Genomic DNA, 19,607 nt, shown 5'->3' with positions numbered 1-19,607 from the left:
CGCCTTGATATATTCCGCCATCTCTGTGCCTCCTCCCACTTACTTGCTACACTGCCTCTGAGACATAAACAAACCAAAACAGTCTCTGTTGGCATGGATAGCTATTTCAGTTTGGATACTTCTATTTTTGCATTTTCAACAACGGTGAACCCAAGCAGACATGGAAAAACGGAAAACAGGAGAGCAACAACAAGACTCATCCTTGTGTATTTGATTTTTAGCTCTGTGTCTCTGCTCCTATGTTGACTCCCTGATATGATTTGGGCCTCCTGGTCTTAAAATGAGAGCAGAACCTTCCATGGCCTCCTCTAGGGGTTACAGCCCTCAAGAGGGTATAAGGGCCCTTTTCCAGCCCTTGGGCCCTAACTCTAAGGGCCACTTGTAATCCTCAACGACAGACTGTGACCAAGACCACTCCCCTAGGTAGCGCAAAATAGAACTGAGGGCTTGTCGCAAACGTATAGAAGGGGGTTAAGGTGGGGCAAGATGAGGGTTTGGTTTTGGAATACAGGACATCATGTGTCATCAAGCCTCTCTCTCCCTGAGGGGGACAGAGAGAGTGAGAGGGACAGCAATGGGTTTAGATCCAAGGAATGGAAAGACAAAGAAGGAGCGAACAGCGGGTTTCATCTGTTTTCTCGACAGGGCCCCACTGTTGTTTGGCTCGAGCTCTTCCCTTTGAACCCTTCCTCCCCATCCCCCATTTCCCCTCTTCCTTCTCCTCCTCTTTTTTTCTCCCCTACCACCCCTGTCCAGGGGTTAGCCAAGAAGCCCTGGGGGTCCATCAGCTCCAGGCCCAGAATCTCCCTGCGGCCTTCCCTGCCCCGGGACGACAGCAGCATCCCCCCTTGGTCCAGGCTGCCTGTGCTGTTGCACTTCTTCACCGCTCCTCCGGGGTACACCAGGGAGCTGGGCGACAGCAGCGACGTCAGCGACAGGCTGCTCAGCGTCTCTGACAAGTGTTCACTGTTGCCCGCTTGGCTGGAGCCGCAGCCCCCGATGGACGAGCCGATGCCTATGCCCAGGTCTTCGTCCGAAGGGTCGATAGAGTCGTCGCGGGTGTAGCCCGGGCTGGTGCTACCTCGGCCGCTGCTCTGGCTCCGCTGGTGGCCCCTGGTGGCCTGCAGGGTTAGAGCAGACGAGGGGCTTGGCCTCGGTCTCAGGGGCTGGACCGGTGAGCAAATGGTAGTGCTGTCCTCAGGCAGCGGGAGCGGGCAGAGCAGCGGTAAGGGGGCCATGGGCAAGGGCAACTCCAGGTTCTGGGGCGGAGAGACGCTGAAGCTCAGTCCTTCTTCCAGGGTGGTCTGGAGGCTGCCCTCAGAGCTGCCTGTGGCCAGGGATGAGTCACTGTGGGACGGGTACTGGAGACAGGCAGAAGGGGGGTAGGGGCGGTGGAGAGAGAAAACATCAGGATATGAGTGCAACTTATTTCTCATTCTAAGAATGTTAACAAGATATGTTTTGATCGTACTGTGCATATCATTAACTGGTAGTGCTGGTTACAATCCAGTTTTCACAATATTAATTTCATTTATCATCATCTGTCATCATGGACCACGCTACAGGCCATTTTTCATCTAGAAGAGCATAAGAATTGATCTCCCATCCCAGCTTCACTGTTAACATCAATCTAATTACTTCCTCAAGCCTACACCTCAATAAACCCCACACCTGTCTATTGGTCCTGCCCATTATTAGTGTATTCCAATCTATTCTTGTGTATTTTCGAACAATACCTCTGACACCCCCCTCCCTACCTGTGTGCAGAGCATCTTGCTATGGGCTCCTGGGGAGCGGAGGGAGGCCCAGGAGGCTGGGGAGGTCAGCCTAAGGCCTCTCGACAACCGCAGACTCCTACTGCGGGGGGGCGCTGGGATGACTGCTGCTGCAGGGTGGAAGAACTCTGCAGGCAGACGGAAGAGAGGAGAAATGCCACTGGCTCCTCCTTCTCCTTCTTCTTCGCTCCTCTCCTTGCTGTTGCCGCTGGAAACCCGACCTTAAGGAGGGAATATGCTGCTTCAATGTCGGTCCTGTGTCAATGAATGCTTTCTATAATAAATGGTGTTATATATTTTGAGTGAGCATCTCTTGCCTGGAAAGGATGAATGTGATTTTTATTTATGTATAGAGCCAATTATAGTGGATGGATATATTTTTTTCGAAGTAAAATAATTGTTTCCAGGCAATAGGTGCCCTCTATTAGCATGATGAAGATGCTGTATTTTAAATCTTAGGTATGTTTTACTTATTGTATTTGTATCTATATCTCTATTGTTTTCTGCTGCAATGACCAAATTTCCCCTCGGGGATCAATAAAATTCAGCTTATTTTATCTTATGATAGAAACACGAGATGCAACGAGTTTATGGCTCATAAATTGTGCCGCTATTATGGCTGCTAGGCAAGCCCTACATAGATAGATAGATAGATTTTTGAAAGAATACAATACTCCACAATATTGTGAATACCTGCTCCAAAATAATTGGCCAGTCACTCTTTCCATGACCAGCAAATGTTAAGAAAAGCAGACGATATCCTGGATAACCCCTCTTCCATCCTCCACAGAGGCTTTGAGTGGCATCGTTCTGGCAGGAGCCTTTAATGTCCAGGGCGTTAACTGATACTGCTTACAGCTTTTAGGTATAGGTTACTGTTTTTATGTGTGGTGTTGGTCTTTATGTATGGTTTTATGCTGTCATGAAATTTGAGGCAAAGTTTATTGAATCGAAAAAAAAAAAAAAAAAGTATGGTAATATGTGACTCAAGGCGCCCATATCTACACCTTGTTTTAAAATAATGTATTATAGAAGATCCAGTGCCCCTTGAGTGCTCTCTTCCTCACTGTTTATGGTTGTTTTGGAGAGCTATATTCACAGGAATTTACCAGGAAAAATAATAAATACAAAACAAATGGCCATATCTTGTCGCCTTCAGTCTCAACGTGATCGTATAACATTTCATTGGATTCTGTGAGAACAGCACCAACTGGACAAAGCATTTTCACCTAAACATTGGCTAATGGCTAAGTTTAGGCAAGTAAAACAACTGTGGTTAAGGATATGGTTAAGGTTAAGCAACTAAAAAAACTTTGGCTAAGGTTTGGGTTATGGTTAGGCAATTAAAACGACTTGGTTGAGGTTAGGAAAAGGCTTTGGTCATGGTTAAATGAGAAAAACATTAGCTAAAAATTAAAACTTCACTCACAGTAGAAATCATCTTGGTAGAAGCTGGGAATTGAACCCTGGTCATTGGAGTTGAAGGCAAATGCTTACACACCATCCACCACCCCGACCACAACACCCTTACTTTACCTTGCTACTTCAATGTCAGACTTCTTCCTGTTTATAGTTGTGCTTCCTTCATGTAACGGCATAACACATATTTCTCCAATTTCATGCACAGAGCACATATTTGCATTTTAAGATTTGTGCTTATTTCACCCTAACCCTGTTCAGTCGACATCCACAGCGTCATTTTTGAAAATTGTGTTGAAAATCTCCCCTGACAAAACACCTTGCCATGCTTGGTTAAGCTAAATAGGCCCACACCTGATTTGGTATATGATGTGAGCCACAAAGCACAGATCACAGAGATGTCAAATCAAATTGGAGCATAAATTGGTCATAAGTGCAAACTCACATCAGAGAAAGTGCATTTGTCCATTGAAATCTGCATCTCATTTCACATTCCTTTGATTTCCATGCAAATCAGCCTGGTACTACATCTAATACGATATATTTGGCTTCACTTACCGGGGCTGAGGTGAGGTGAACGTCCATGCGGCTGGTTTGTTTGTATCTCCATCTCCAGTAGTGCCGTTTCCTCCTCAAGCCCAGAGCTGAGGGACCTGCAGGGCCGTCCCAACCCCGTCTGCACCTGGGTCTGGTGGCCTCCTGTTTGACTTGCTCCACACCCAGCCTCCTCAGAGCTGCGCGAGTCACTGCTGCCCCTTCCCTGGAAGACCACAAATGCACACTGACATTGAAGAGAAAGTCTTTTCCAATAAATCTATAGGATAGGATAACCAAGTAGTGCTTGGAAAGAATAGTGTGTGGGCTTCTACTAAGTTTCACATAAAAGAGAAATTCAGACATCCAGGGATAGATTGCATATACAAAAATAGATGTTGATGTGATGAAAACAGCTGGAGATGGTTAATTTACATAAACTATACTATATGGGCTCTTCATCATCAGCATACCTTAAGGTTAGCAACAACCTCCTCTTTATTTCCTCTGCAAAGGGACAATCTAAGGGTATGATTAGCATCATACAGTATTGTTAAATGACACTCCCCGGTTGAAACAAAGGCCAATAGGAAATAAGTAGAGAAAAAGCAGTCCCTCAGGCATCCCGCACATATCAACGAGCCCTCTGATTCACATCATCCCTCAAGGTTTTCATTCCAGCATCTGTGAAGGGGCGAGAACTGATCATGAACCCAAAGAGACTGCTATTGTCACTTTAATGTTATATATTTCAACAATAAATGCTGGGTGTGTGTGCGTGTGCGTGTGTCATGGCTGGAGGCAGATGAAGGCATGAGCACATAAGATCTAAAATCGCACACCCATTGTAACTATCATCGCTAATGTAGGAACTGCCTGTGTGCCTTTGTGTCTTCATTAGACTACTGTACCTCTACATCACTCACTCCTAGCCGCCAAACAGCCCCACCCACCCACTCACACCCAAAGCACAAACTACCACCCTCGACACACACACAGATTACCCACACACACACACACATTCCTATTCTATTCCCTTGGCCGACCGATGCTTGAGAACCCAACGCACTCTAATCCCAAACCTCAGATCCTTTCTCACCTTCTGTCTTTCCCTCCCCCACCCCTTTGTTTTTCTCCTCCTCTAATGAGTGCAGGTTCGCAGCCATGCTTGGCGATTGGGGCTTATCTGGCACTCCAGTACCAAGGAGTATTACCCCATTACAGAGGAGGATATCGCGCAAGGAGGGATGATAAGGAGAGGAGATAGAGGGGCCAGAGGGAGTTGGGGAGGAAGTGTGTAATAGCCAGAGGGGTAAGAGTGAGGGAGGAGGAGGCGATGCGTAAAAGATAAGAAGTGTGGGGGAGAGAGAGAGAGACATGAGAGCCACCCAGGATGGGAACTGGGGAGAAGCCTGCTGGAAAGATTTATTCATGAGGAGGTCTGTGGTGGATAGAGATGGTGGATTCTTCAAAGACTAGATATTTACTACTGATATACAGAGAGAAAGGGATAAAGGGGCCTTTGGAACCAAAGGTTTATATCTCTAATTCACAAGAGAGTGCGCAGCATACCCTTGAAAAAGAGTTAACGGTCATTTGTTTTGTGCTTGTGCTGGAATAAATATGAAAAATCATCAGTGAACCTCTGTCGCTGTTTGTGCTTAACCCTCTTGGGGGAGTGAAACACAATTATATACCGTATATGTCACATACACAGTGACAGGCATACTAAAGGCTCACTGTCACTGTAGTGGTCGCTGCAGCTTACTTCTTCTCTAATGATGCAAAGTAGAGCGGGCATATAGTCATGCAAAACCGAGGTTTCCCTAAAAAGTGATTGCCAGACCTATCCTTTTCGGATTCATAGCTAAAATGAAAACAAAAATTCCTCTCAGGAATAGGACATTATCATAGCCGTAGATCACATTTGTACTCCATATTTTTTCAAGGCTTTGAGGAGATTTTTTTTAGATGTGTACAGCCTCGTCTCACCCTCCTCGTACGCACCTTGCCCTCCCGTGCCAGCAGCTGGTAGGCAGTGTGTTCGTCCAGGCTCAGGTCGTCCGGCAGGGCGGGGGATGACGACTTGTCTGACAGCTGCTCCGACCTCAGCGACGCCTGCTCGATCTCTGCCATCCTGATCTGCTGCAAAGAATTCACCGCAGTTACTCATGTCTGAGAAAGGTAGGGAATGGGAACAGCAGCTGTTTAAGACTTCCTGGAATGTAGATCAATAGATAGATCATGGTCTGATCGGTACTCAGTGGCTCATTGTTAACTTGATGTGCTTACTTACATGTCCGAATCCACATCATGAATAAGCATAATATAAAGTGTGCTTTGTTCCATTTGGCCAAATAACAACCATGACTTGAGTATACAACATAAAAAATATTGAACCGCTATACAATGCTGGAACCTTTTTGCTAGATTTAGATTTATAGAGGAGATAAACAGCAACAATGCTTTGATGATGTCTCTGATTCCTTTATTTACAAATCTCTTATATGTGCCACACCGACAAGATGAGTGAAACCTTAACCAAGCTTGATTGATACGCTTCGTCAAATGTTGACATTGCAAAGCGGCCAATATACCATGGCTCCTGTCTGTAAAGAAAGCAGGGTGTGAGATTTCAAGATGTAATAACATCGCTTTGTCATCATCAACTGAACAACCCAGCGCCACTAAACATATTGTGAAGAGAGAGAGACGGAACGAGGAGGGAGTGAAAGAGAATCAAGGAATGTGTGTGTATGTGTGTATGTACTGTATGTGCGAGTGTTTTTTTTTATGTGTGTGTGTGTGCGTGTGTATACATCTGCATTTCTGTGTAAAAGAGAATTAAAGAGACAGAGCAATAAATAGCCAGAGAGAGAGAGAGGAAGAGAAAGAATGCACTGAAATAGGGCCAATTGAAATCCAGTGGAGTGAGGCCTGTTGGCGATATATTAACACGTGCCCGCGGGTGAGAGAGACAAAGAGGTTCATAAAGAGAGATTCATGGCTCATATGTAGCAGTAAATTACCACTGCCCTGCCCCCCCAAGGAGAGGAGAAAGAAGACAGAGGGAGACAGAGGTGGGAATGAAGAAGAGAAAGGAAGCAAGGCAGAAGCACAGCAAAGTAATTCATGAATATAAGAACTGCAGTTAATGTGTTATAGGTGAATACTGCTTGATGCCATCATTAAAGACCCTGTGGAATTGAAATAAGAGTTCAATTCATGAGAAGTGACTCTATAAAGGTTCTGGGTGGGGCTGTGAATCGAGTTGGTGAGAAACAAAGCCCCAGCGCAGAAACTTGAGCTTATAAATATCAAGCAAAGTGTTATTCAACCAAGTGTAGAGTGACTTATCAAAACTATATGTAACAGTAGAAGTCATTTTTCATGTTATGGGGTCTTTAATGGTAAAATGGCTTTCTTGTCAATATGATCAGATGAATAGATACTCAGGCTAGTTCTACTCAATCTCTAGTCTCACCGTATTCTAAGTCTGGCCTTTAGTCTACCTGAATCAATGCTAGTCAATTCCTCACCCAAGCCCATATTAGACAGTTACTTGATGACTATCTACCACCCCCCCGCCACATCTCGCACACACACACACACACACATATGCAAACACAAACATAAACATAAACACACACACACACACACACACACAAACACACACACATAATACCCCTCCAGGTGTCTAGTGAAAAAAAAAAAACAGTTATCAAAAAAATCCTTGAGAACTGTCACTCCCCTTGAAAGCATTTTGGTGAAGGGTAGCATCAGAGGAGACTGAGTATGACTTATATTCTAAAGTACCCTTTGTCTCCCTGAACAGGATGACACTGTACATATCCCCCCGAGAGGTGAAAGATTGATCTGTCTGAAAATGACACGCACACGCACACATCCATACGCAATATGCAAGGCGTATGACTGAAGAACACAGACAATTGAAGCAGCACTGGATCAGATACAATAAATCAGAGATAGAGGGATGGCTGGAGGAATGGATGGACGGATGGACAGAGTGAGCATGTAAAAGAGGGAGGACAGATTGATGGTTTGACAGCATCTGCAGACAGGCAGAAAGCAGGAGTGACAGGTGAGGAGGCTTAGAGCCCAGTTATTGCTTCTTCTGAGCTGACCCGCTGCACTTTATCATTGTGATGGACAACGCTGGCACAGGACAGTGTGTGTGTGAGTGTGTGTTTTATGCAGGATTTCCTGTATACACAATACCTAGGGAAAACAAGCACAAGTAAGGGAGAGTGTGGGTGCGTGCATGCATGCATATCAGGAGTGCTTGCATGAGCACTTGATGCATGTGTGTGTGCATGCAATGGGCCTCATTAATCCACATTTCTGCACATGGACTGGCGTTGACAGCGGCTGAAATGCCCTGCCATATTGGAACACAAAAAGCAGTTGAAATGCTTTATAAAACATCGACATCAACACTGCTTTCTGTGCAAACTGCCTTGTGTGATGAATGAAGCCCATTGTGAGTAGGTCTACGTCCATGTGTGCACGTGCAAATGCATGTTCCTGTGTGCGTGCACGTCCGTATTCCAAATCTGCAAATGCATGCGTGCATGTTGGCTCAGTGCTCTGGTTCCAAACACCATGTTTGTGTGTGAGTGTGTATGTGTGTATGTATGTTGGTGTATATCTATGTGTGTGTGTGCACGAGTTTAGAGTAACTAGGGGGATGGTATAGAGGTACATAGTTGTTTACTATTACGAGCTTGAATCCAGTGTGAAAACTGTGCTTCACGTCTATTTTCATCCGACACCCGGCCTAAAATATGTTCGTCCTGTAAAGCTCAATAGGTAGAGCAAGACACTAACACTGCCAGGGTTAGAGGTTTGATTCACACTGGTACTGCAAAGCACTTTGGATAAATGTGCCCCCAAAATGGCGTAAACCAAAGATTGCATGCCTTTGCTTGTATTTCTCATGTATACATTATGGATCATTCATATTTCCGATAAATAACAAGGGGAATGCATTTAATACTTGGTGTTAATGAGGGACGTCATCTCTCCTCTAACCCCCCTCCTCAGATCACCACCCCCATGTGTGTCTATACGTGTGTGTGTGTGTGTGTGTTCACGTGTGTGTGTGTTGAGGGTGGTACCTCTTGCGGGTGGCCCCTGCAGTCTCTGCAGATGGGCGGTGGAGAGGAATAGTGGTGGAAGACAGAACCGGAGAGGTTGTCGATCATCAGCATCTCCCCCTCCAACGTATCCTTGATCAGCAGAGACACGCTGTCCAGCCACTGGCTCTCCTGGAACACATACACACACACACACATACACACACGGACGCATACACACGGACGCAGGCCGGCAGACCAGTATTGCACGCAGGCGCAAACATGTGCACATGCGGACATGCGAGGACAAAGAACACGCAGGGAAATGCACACACCACCGTGAGGGTTAAAAAATCGCATGTGAGAACACACTCAGGTATGCATCAACACACGCGCACACACTCACACACGCACGCACGCACGTACACAGAAGCATCCCCTTACACACAGATTTCACATCTTGCAAGCTTGAATGGATAAAATTCCCTCCATAAAAATTGTAAAGCATTAACGTTTTGAAAGAGCCAATTTCAAGCACTTCCTCTGTGTCAGGGGTCATGAACCAGCACAAATCCTCCTCTCACATTTTTGGGGACTTTTAAGGGTTGAACCCCATTCACCTTTGGAAAAAGGTTCCTCAATAATGCGACTCCAAACCCTGATTACCCGAGCAACACGTAATTTTAGTATCAAAGCCTTGAGCGCTGCAATTACATTTGATATATCACCTCAATTAGGCTGTTCAATACCTTGTTGAAACAATTTAAGATTTAAGCATTTGCTTAGTGCTCTGGGTATTATTAGGTTTAAAGCAATTTAGACTGAATCAGACAGGGGTTTTTCTACGACTGAAATGATCCCCCCTTGCTTGAATCTCATCTGCCAAATCGGTTTTCTCAGAAAATTTTAGCAGACATTCCACGTTGATGGGAAATGACTACTTTTCTGAAAATGATTTCTGTTTTCTTGGCATGCCACTGTATTTCACAATGAATTTAATGCACTCTAACAGTAGCAAATATATAACTGTATTACATCAGCAGAAATATCCCAAAAGAAACAAGGTCACTCCTCTTCAATACCCACACAAGTCCATTTTCATACAACACATGTCCACAACACCGCTTGTAGGACTCTACTTAGATCTGTTATGCAAACACACATTATTGACTCATACAGAATATTATACACACACACACACACATAAGCTCATGTTTCGAAAATGAGGGGGCTGAGGATTCCAAGACACTGGTCACCGTCCTCCCAGCAATAGAAATATGCCTAAATAGTGCTGGCTTATGTGAAACACACACACACACACACACACACACACACACACACACACACACACACACACACACACACACACACACACACACACACACACACACACACACACACACACACACACACACACACACACAGTGCCCAGATAGTCCACACTGTGTAGGTGGAGAGCTTGATATAAAAATAATGTTTGATTGACTGTGGTGGCCTATGCACTGGCCTCCATTAATAAGTGTATTAGTGGACAACAATAGGGCCCGTCTACAGGGAATAGAATTTGAGAGAGAGAGGAGAGAGAGCTGAAATTAATTACTGCCTCTATCTCACTGTCACTGGCTCAGCTATTATCTCTCCTCTCTCCTTCCCTTATTCTCTCTCTCTCTCTCTCTCTCTCCATGTGCATCTTCTTCCCACAAAGTGTCTCCTCTATTCCCTCTGCAATATATTGCTAGTGTTTCACCATGCAGTGTAAAATGTATTTTTCTGTGTATAATATATTATGGCACATTACGACGTATTCTAGATCTAGCTGAGATCCTTCTTGAGCTCAGTCTCTCTATATCCTAAAATTCTTGTGTGATCCATCCACATTCTCGCTCTTTGTCTATATCTCGTACGTCATACGTCATTTGACATTATATTACCCAGATATCTATTCAACCTGTGTTGCCAAAGAACATGATTGTTATTTGCTGGGTAAGATACTGGTAATATCATCATACATGTGAATGTGTGCAGATCTACAAAACATTGAGCTATAGGCAAAACACCAAAACGCATGATGTCAAAATGTTACACTTGCTCACACGACACACACACACACACAAACCCTGGGAGCTCTGAATAAATTGCGTCGGTCCACCAGGTCCCTTATTGCATCACTCCAGAGAGACAGAGAATGAGAGAGAGAGGGAGAGAGAGAGAGAGAGGGTGAGTGGGTGGGGGGGGGGTGCTGCCAGTGTCTGCTCCCTGGGTCTGCATTAAGTTCCTTTGTCAGCCAACACAGGGCTAAAAATGTCTCCACACAGCCAAGTTTAGCTCGACAAAGGTGAAACGCTTCGTGGCAGCCGGTGACTCATCTTTGCGTGTGTTTCTGCGTGTGTCTCTCTCAGACTATCATTAGCGATTTCATAATGAAAGCGTGTGTCTTTGCTGTCAGACTATGATTATGAGTAAGAAGGAGAGTGCATGTTCGTTTGTGTGTGAGCCTAGATGCATGCGCGTCTGAAATTATCATTTCAAAAATGTAGCCTGCACACACACACACCCGTCGGCGTAATCACACTCGTGTCTCGTGTGTGTACTGAAAGGTTAATAAAGCATACATGGAAAAAAAAAAGCTTAATTGAAAAAGTGATTAAATCGCTCATCTCTCCTCCCTGACAACAAGGGTTGCTATGACTACAGTGAGCAGAGACAAAAATACACTATGAAAAGGTGAAATTAAAATGTATGGCCTAGCCCTGGTTTTCATCTGCCTAATATCACATTGTTGATTTTCGGAGGGTGCCAGGGATTAATTCAAGCCCAATTTAAGATTAAATTCGTTTTTTTTTTTTTTTACTTTTATGTTAATCAGTTATTCAACTGAATTCAGCTTTTGCAATGATAACTGTTATTTGGCATTAGGGCATTGCCTAATATCTCTCTCTTCCTCGTCATTCCCCTATCTTTTCTTTCTCTTCTCCCTCTTTCCCTGAATGTTTAACCTTCCCTGCCCTGTCTTTTCCTCCTCACAAAGTCTGTAAAAGCAAAAGAACAAAAGAACAAGCCAATTATACAAAGAGCTTGGTAAAACCACTGAACATAATCATGGCGTGGCTGTCAGTCAGTTTCACAAAAAAGGAATAAAGCAATGATTCCCTACTTTCTCTCTCTCTCTTGTGTCAGCACCATTCAAACCCTAAGAAAAAATTATTGCCATATTGTTTTCCTCTTTTGTATTCTCCCGGCTTGCGCATCAAATATGTAATTTTCTCTGCATGATCTAATGCACTGATACTGTGTAAAGAGACGCAAATTGACAGGCAGAGGGAGACACAGAAAGGAAGACTTAAAAGCACACACACACACACACACACACGACCAGCCCTTTTCACTAAACCTGCTCCAACAAACACTAACACACACACACACACACACACACACACTCACCTGTGCCGGTGAGTACAGCATGCGGCTGGAGTCGCTGGAGTGGCGTGGGCCCGGGTGTGTGACGGCGGCGTGGCGCATCTTCCTCGCTCCTTCTCCCCTCTCTCCTCCTCCTCCCGGCCCTCCTCTCTCCCTTGTCGTGCATCCTCCGGGCCCCAATGCGGCGGCGGCTGCTCCTTTCTCCCCCCCACCCCCACCCCCGCAGCCGGGGGCGCCCATGCAGCAGAGGGTGCCCTGGGCCAGCTCCAGCTCAATCTCTGCGTCCATCTCCGCCTCCTCTTTGGCCTCCTTGTTGGAGTCGTCCAGGTGCTTCATCAGCACGGCCACCACCACATTGATGAGCACGAACTGGGCGGTGAGCACGAAGGAGACAAAGTACATGGGCGAGATGAACTGAAGGCTGGGGTTGCAGGCGTAGTCCACGTCGGTGGCGTGGTCCGGCGGGCACTCTCGCAACGTGTCCTGGTGGTGAGGGGGGGCGGGGAGAACAGAGGTCAGAGGTCAGGGAAGGGGTGGTAGGAAGGGAAGGAAGAGTGTAGTGTGGGTGGGGAGCGGTAGGGAGAGACAGATGAAAGGATGATCAAAGGATGAGCGATCAGGAGTGTAACATTTTTCAAGTGAAACCTCATCAAGATGCCAACTGGGATTTTCTGACATTTACAGACCCCAAGAAATGGCATCTTTACTTCCTTGATTTGATGCATTTCCTGATGTTGGTGGCGGGACATAATGCAGTGAGGGCTCATTCAAAAGTCTAAACTAATGGAATATGAGTCAGACAGTTTTCTTTTTTATGGGAGGGGTGAGGAGAGGCGGGATTGTTCATAAATCTGATGGTTTTATTGGTTAGAAATTTACATTTACTCCTACTAGTGCAGCATGAGGTCACCATGAAAGATACTCTGTTTTCCAGGAAGGAAAATAATGGGAGTTCACTTCATGGGGACTTTAAGGTAGGTAGAATTATGTAGGGAGCTTTTTCACATTCATTTAAACAGTGATGCTATAAAACATAATTTGCTATTAACCACTTTCAAAATTGCAGAGCACGCAACACAGGTCAAGGTCTAGGATCTCACAACGCTCAGTAAATGGCATGCCGCTTTCCCAGCTGCACCATTGTATTAGCATAATATAAAAAAAACATAATATTGACAAAAATAATTTGCATTTTCAGCTATCTCATGTTAATAGGAATCCTTGTATCCTTGACACCTTGTGCAATAACACGCTAAATTGTTTTTGTTTTACAGAAATACAAGATGCCACTTTTTCCTTCTGGAGCATTATTCTAGTGGTTTTCCACTCTGGTTAACATGCACACAGCACACAGCGGAGTTCAGTCAGAGCACAACCAAAGTGACAAGTGTTTTCTGGGGGAAGTACACATATCTCACCCAGGCTGTGACCACACATAACAATTTTAGCCCTCTGAGCTGAAGCTGGTCTTTTCTATATAATTTGGCATGACATTTACACACTGTGCTCCTTCACACGCCATCTCTCTTTTCTGCCTTCGCTCCCTCTCTCTCTCTCTTTTTTCTTTACAAATTTCCATTCTTTTATCCTCTTCCAGAACTCCATTTTCTCACTTTGTCTGTCTCTTGCTTGCTGCTCTCTAATTTCCCCCCTAGAGGACAGAGAACATAACTGATCTGTCCCCCTTCTTTTGACCCCTTTCCTCTTCTCCCTCCCTCCCTCTTCTTATTACAAATCGTTGGCGCATAAGCAACACCCCCTTTCTCACCCCTGCCATCTCCCCTATCTCCCTCCCTCTCATTATTTCCTCTCATTCCTTATCATCACTGCATGGCTAATTCCCCCCTCTCCTGCTCTCAGCTAAAGCGATGCGGCTCTACCTCTGTCAGAGCCCAGGTAGTAATTTGACAGCTAAATGACAGAGATTTCCACTGAGAGGTAGCATCTGTGGCCCGCTGGCCTGCTTCATGGCCCACCACCATCATCTACACACACCCTGCATCCAGTGTCTGGTTAATGGTCCACCCCCGTCACACTCCGGCATACTCCCTATTCCCCTCGCAGCCTAGGTCTGTGGAGGAGTGGCAGTAATAGTGGAGGGCAGTACGTGTGTGTGCGGGGGAAATTGGTATTTTGTGTGTGTGTGTGTGTGTGTGTGTGTGTGTGTAAGCTTCTCTCCTGCCCATCAATAACGAAATCTGTATGAACTCCTGGTGCTGAGCAAGCACTTTCCTTTTATCATTAAGTATCGCTAGAGTGGAAGAGGATGGATGAGAGAAAGAGAGAAAGAACAGCGTCCCTTCTACTTCACACTTCTCATCTGTCTTTTCTCTCTTTTGCTGTCTTCATTTCTCTGTTTTCTTTCTTTTAAAACACACATATAGTAAATAGAATTGTTAGATTGTGCAAACTTGGTGATTTCCCCTATGTTCTCTAAATAAAGTGAACATCAGGCTAAAGCTATGTGTGTCTTAGTAGACTAAGACAGTAGCTCTGGGCTTGCTCTGAGGAGCTCATGCCTTTTGTCTTTTTAAACAAACATGCTTTATAATTCCATAACAGGAACATGCAGGCACTTTTCCTTTTAGACCAGAGTCTACACAGGCTGTAATCGTCTTTGTATGTTGCATATCACATTTTAAACACCATGCTTATATACTCTTTGGAACATTCAATATGTAGCATTCTACATTTGTTGTAATAGAGCAATTGATTTCCCTAGAATATCCCAAGTGACCAGGCACATAAAGATGACGGTGTACTAATTTGCTGTCATTCATACCAGCCCATTCCACAGTGCAACATGCACTCATCATTTTCACAACTTCATCTACAATCTTTGAGTGTATCCTGACATTTGGATGTAGGATGAATAATGACATCAGGGGGCTTCTATCTTTAAAGGAAAATCGAGCCTAAAATTGAATTCCCATATGCTATGCCTATAATCTTGTACAGTGTAATAAATATTTGTGAACATAAAGAACTCTCTCCTAAAGGGCCAGAGAAAAATCAAGAGAACCAAGACTCTAATATGTGCAGACTTTCTGGATGGGCATTATTAGGTGTTCAGGAGGAGCACCTCTGTAAGAGCAGGGTTCTGGGTGTACGTTTGTTTGTTTGTGTATAAGGCTTTTTGCAATGTGCAGTACTTAGGGGAATTACAGTATGCACTACTTAGGCGGCACATAGCCCCTGCATTAAGGAAATACAGTGTGTGCTCATACACTAGGCAGTATGGTAGAAACCAAACAAGCATCAACCAATTTGAGGCTGGTGCGTTGTACATCCACATACCAGGAAGTAGCTCAGTGATTTTCTAACTGTAGTGGCTGAGTCAACACATGAATTAAATATTTTGCTCAGCAATTCTCTTAGTTACAACAACACTGTGTTACCACAGCACTTTGGTGTTAACAGGTGGAGTTTTTAAAGTCAACGTTGTTTCACTCACTTCAATCATGCATACCCCCCGAGCTGCTAAAAAGGACAAGTGCACTTATTTACAGTGAGTGAGCTGCAGCCATTAACTTTACAGTCATTACAACCAGCTTCCTTATATTACACTTCTACCAGTTCTGAACTGGAAAATTTCTATGTATCACTGAAAAATCAGCACCAGATATACGTTTTGTCATGTTTCTATCTTTGAGAGAGACTTGTTCATATACACAATCCAATGACCACTGGAATATTATATTGTGTTTTGTGCTCATCATGACTCATTGCATTCTCCTCCTAAATTGTTGAAACTTTCCAAATAAATCTGGTACAGTCACTTGGTACAGTAGGTCTCTTCAGTAATAGGACAGTAATTTGGTACCTTCATGATGCCGTTCCAGTTGTCGCCTGTGGAGACTTGAAACAAGGTAAGGAAGGCCATGCCAAAGTTCTCAAAGGTGGCGTGACGACTCATACCCTCACACGGGTAGTCCTCGTTACACACTGAGGAGGAGAGAGTAAGGGGGGTGAAGAGACAGGGGGTGAAGGATGAGAAAGAGGAGAGAAGATGTTCAAGGGTAAGGGAGCAGGGAGAGGAACAAAGACAGAAAGATAGAGACAGAGAGAAATGGAATATTGATGAGCAAGAGAGCATAAACATGACACTTGTGAATTTCAACTCTTTCCACACTTTTGCGCCCAAACACTGCGATGAGTATGCACCATTTCTGTCGCTAAGCTGCCTGGATGACTGTCCAAACAGCCCGAGTCAATGTAGACACAGTCTCTGATCAAATCAGTGGCAATGTGACCAAATAGTCTATTTGTCGCTGAGCTTACATCCCAAGATAATCTTTGGAATGGCCTCAAGAAAGCGACAGTCGCATTTGGCACTAATCCTTTCTCCTCCCGAGCTCCAGCAGTTATTGCCACTGGCCGCAGCTGCAGCACACGAGGGAGAAGTGACAGCTCTGGAGATATCTCTTCCAAATTCAATGGGGATATTTTAAGACAGTGCTTAGGCAGGAGTTATATCTGAATACTGGATTGATTCCCTTATGGTGGTCTGACTGGAGGAGAGGGGGCCTGTGGAAGGAATGTAGGAACGAAGGAAGGAGAAGGATGTGAGACGGGAAAGTAAGGAGATTTCCAGAGTAAAGCTTGTACAAGTCATGCTGCTTTTATGTGCACTAGTTGAGTTTATCCTTTAATCGCAGAATTAGAGGTCCTATACATTATAAATGTATGGTGCATATTTTTGTTCCATCCCAGAAATAGCAGGCTGTTTCTCAGTTTGTCTCAAGTTTGAAGTTTAGCATTAAGATCAAACAGTATTTCATCCATTGTTAAAGGCAAAATCTATCCAGAACTCACTAAAACTTGAACCACTAACACTGTAATGCAGTGGTTTTCAACCCAGAGTACTGCTGGTTTTCTATCCTACCATCTAGTTAATTGCAGTTAATTGTAATCACCTTGCATCCCAGGTGTAAAATAGTCTCTGATTAGATGCCTATAATGAAAACCAGCAGGTCTTTGGGTCCTGAGGGGCAGGATTGAAAACCACCACTGTAATCTGTGATGTAGCCAAGAGACACTTTCTGGAGATGCTTCACCCCTTGACAACTCATAAGAAGCTGAATTTATGGACTCATAAAACATTTTGTTTGAATACTTATATCCAAATAAGCTATATTTCACACTAGATCAGATGGAAATGCACTGGAAATTGTACCAATATCCCAACAAAATCACTCTGGATATTGTCATAGTGTCCAAAAATTTGATCTCATCTTTATTGTCATTGGTGTCACTTGATAGAATCACAGATTAGAGCCATGGCTCTTGAGTCTTGAGACTTATTTGTGAAATGCCTTAGATCATGGAATGAGAATATACAAACTCTTGTTCAGGATATCTGCTTTAATAACACCTAATCATGTGTTATGATTTGCCTCTCATCTGCCATGCTTGTAATGCTCATGTAGAGCAGAAGAGAGGTCTTGTATTCATAGTATTCTGTTACATCACCACATGGCAATCTTGGTAGGAAAAACAGGTCATTGTAATAAATTAACAGGTGATTACAATCAAATGACAAACACAGCCAATGAGCTGTGTGTATTGTAAAGTGCCACATCGGTAGGAAATGCATATGGCGTCATGGGAATACTATGAATTGAGTCATGACATGATCTTTTGTGGCGTCATGATTGCCTGTCATGCACCCTCACCCAGTTCTCCAAAAAGCTCCACTCCTAAGGCGGCGTAGATGAAGAACAGCAGCATGAAGAGCAGGCCCAGGTTACCCACCTGCAACACACACACACACACACACAATCAAAAACTACTCTCTCAAGGGTATTAGGTTTTCCTCATTTTTTGTGAACAACTATCACATTTTTCAAACCCTGTCCCCAATTTGCACATAATCCCAGAACCAATTCAAAATGGAATAGAATGTAATTTCTTCACATGAAAATCAAAAATCATTATTCGTTGTTCATGAGACCAGAAATGGTGCTGGAATCAAAGAGTTTCATTCAAAAATGAGATATCAACACCACTTGAAAAAAATGCCACCTAGTCTTGCCTGATTGCTAGCTTGCTTAAAAGTGGTTGCTGGCATGAAATTAAATCATACTATAAATTACTATTCAAGTCTGAGTCATTTTAAGACCATTGCATACCAGATAGCTATGCTTTTGAGGATAGAATGACCTATGTTTTTAGAAAATCCAGTCATTATTTGATTGCAATTTTCTTTTTCTAAAATGTCTATATAGTGTTTTGGAATGAAACACAGTTATTTAAGGCTGCTGTCATTCCAATAAGGAAGGAGTAGAACCCAAAGTGCCGTGCGTGTGAAGTGAACTTGTCACCTGGGACTCCTACTGTTTTCTAGAGCGCTGGTCCCATGTCAGACCGCTTAGTCCTGCAAAAACTTCCTCTGAGCCACAACAACTGAACCCCTACACTACTACTCTGGCTTAGTATCCACCCTTAGCTTGCTGTTGTGGGTTTTTGAGTTTGGGGGTTTGGGATTTGGCTCGGTTCCACCACCACAAAACAGACCTCCCTTACCACAGCTTAATGGTGATGATGTTGTTGCACGGTAAACACTCGGGGCAAAAACTAATCCCATTACGGGGATACAAAACCCAGCCTAGGATTCACTGTCTCAGTGCACACACCGGCACTGTGCTAACAACGTCGCTCCACCGGGAATGAGGGAATGCAACGCCTGCTCCAATGACAAATAGTTACTGTAATTATAATGTACGTGTCCTAAAGAGAGGTTTAGATCACTCAAACTGTTTTGCGGGGAGAAGCTACTTGGGATTTACTGTTTGCTTTATGGGGAGTTCAGTCTAGGGATAATGCATCCCGACTATAACAACGATAAAGCTTGTTCTAAAGAGATTACATACTAGCGGCTATACAAATAAAATTTATTATATAGTCAAATTATGTTAAGAAGACACTTGTGTCAGGTGCTTGTTGGCTCTACCTGAGGCAGGGCCTGGCAGGGCTTTAATAATACTTAGTCTTGGGAGAATTTAGAACAGCCGTAGGAAAAAGGAGAGTTTAGGCAATAATACTAGGTTTATTTAGGAAAAGCTCTGAATAAATGGGAGCTAGATACAAGTATTTTGATTTTAGGTTACAATGGATTTAACTACAATAAAATTTCAGACCAATACCATTTCTGGCAAAAGAAAAAATGCTAATACTGTAGATAGAACTACAGCATTTTAACAGTGACATCTCTTATACTTCACGTTTAAATGTCTGTTTAGCTTGTCTCCCCTTAATCTATAACTCACCTTAATGATTAAAATGTATTAACTGGGTGAAACAGTAAGGAGTCAGAGTTTTAACATAGATTCACCTGGCCAGTCTGGTCAGGGAAAGAGCAGGTGGT

The 19,607-nt window shown here is 44.0% G+C and overlaps 1 protein-coding gene across 1 annotated transcript in view; it reads right to left on the bottom strand.

The window, feature by feature from the left end:
• Positions 1–626: 626 nt before the first annotated feature.
• cacna1ia (calcium voltage-gated channel subunit alpha1 Ia) overlaps positions 627–19,607 on the bottom strand; it is a 136,377-nt gene continuing 117,396 nt past the window's right edge. The window contains exons 29-36 of the mRNA XM_071519866.1: positions 17,917–17,995; positions 16,065–16,186; positions 12,266–12,724; positions 8,867–9,016; positions 5,736–5,873; positions 3,753–3,954; positions 1,758–1,996; positions 627–1,361 (exon numbers count right to left, since the gene is read on the bottom strand). Coding sequence (XP_071375967.1) covers positions 627–1,361; positions 1,758–1,996; positions 3,753–3,954; positions 5,736–5,873; positions 8,867–9,016; positions 12,266–12,724; positions 16,065–16,186; positions 17,917–17,995 — 2,124 coding nt within the window. The remainder of the gene's footprint in view (positions 1,362–1,757; positions 1,997–3,752; positions 3,955–5,735; positions 5,874–8,866; positions 9,017–12,265; positions 12,725–16,064; positions 16,187–17,916; positions 17,996–19,607) is intronic.

Source organism: Centroberyx affinis, unplaced genomic scaffold, assembly GCF_046629955.1.
Source record: "Centroberyx affinis isolate AG114_WGS23_722 - 3 ecotype Tasmania unplaced genomic scaffold, CSIRO-AGI_Caff_v1 ptg000745l_1, whole genome shotgun sequence".
NCBI classification, from domain to species: Eukaryota; Metazoa; Chordata; class Actinopteri; order Beryciformes; family Berycidae; genus Centroberyx; species Centroberyx affinis.
Note: the sequence above shows the minus strand (reverse complement) of the source record. Positions and strands in the feature narration are given on the sequence as shown.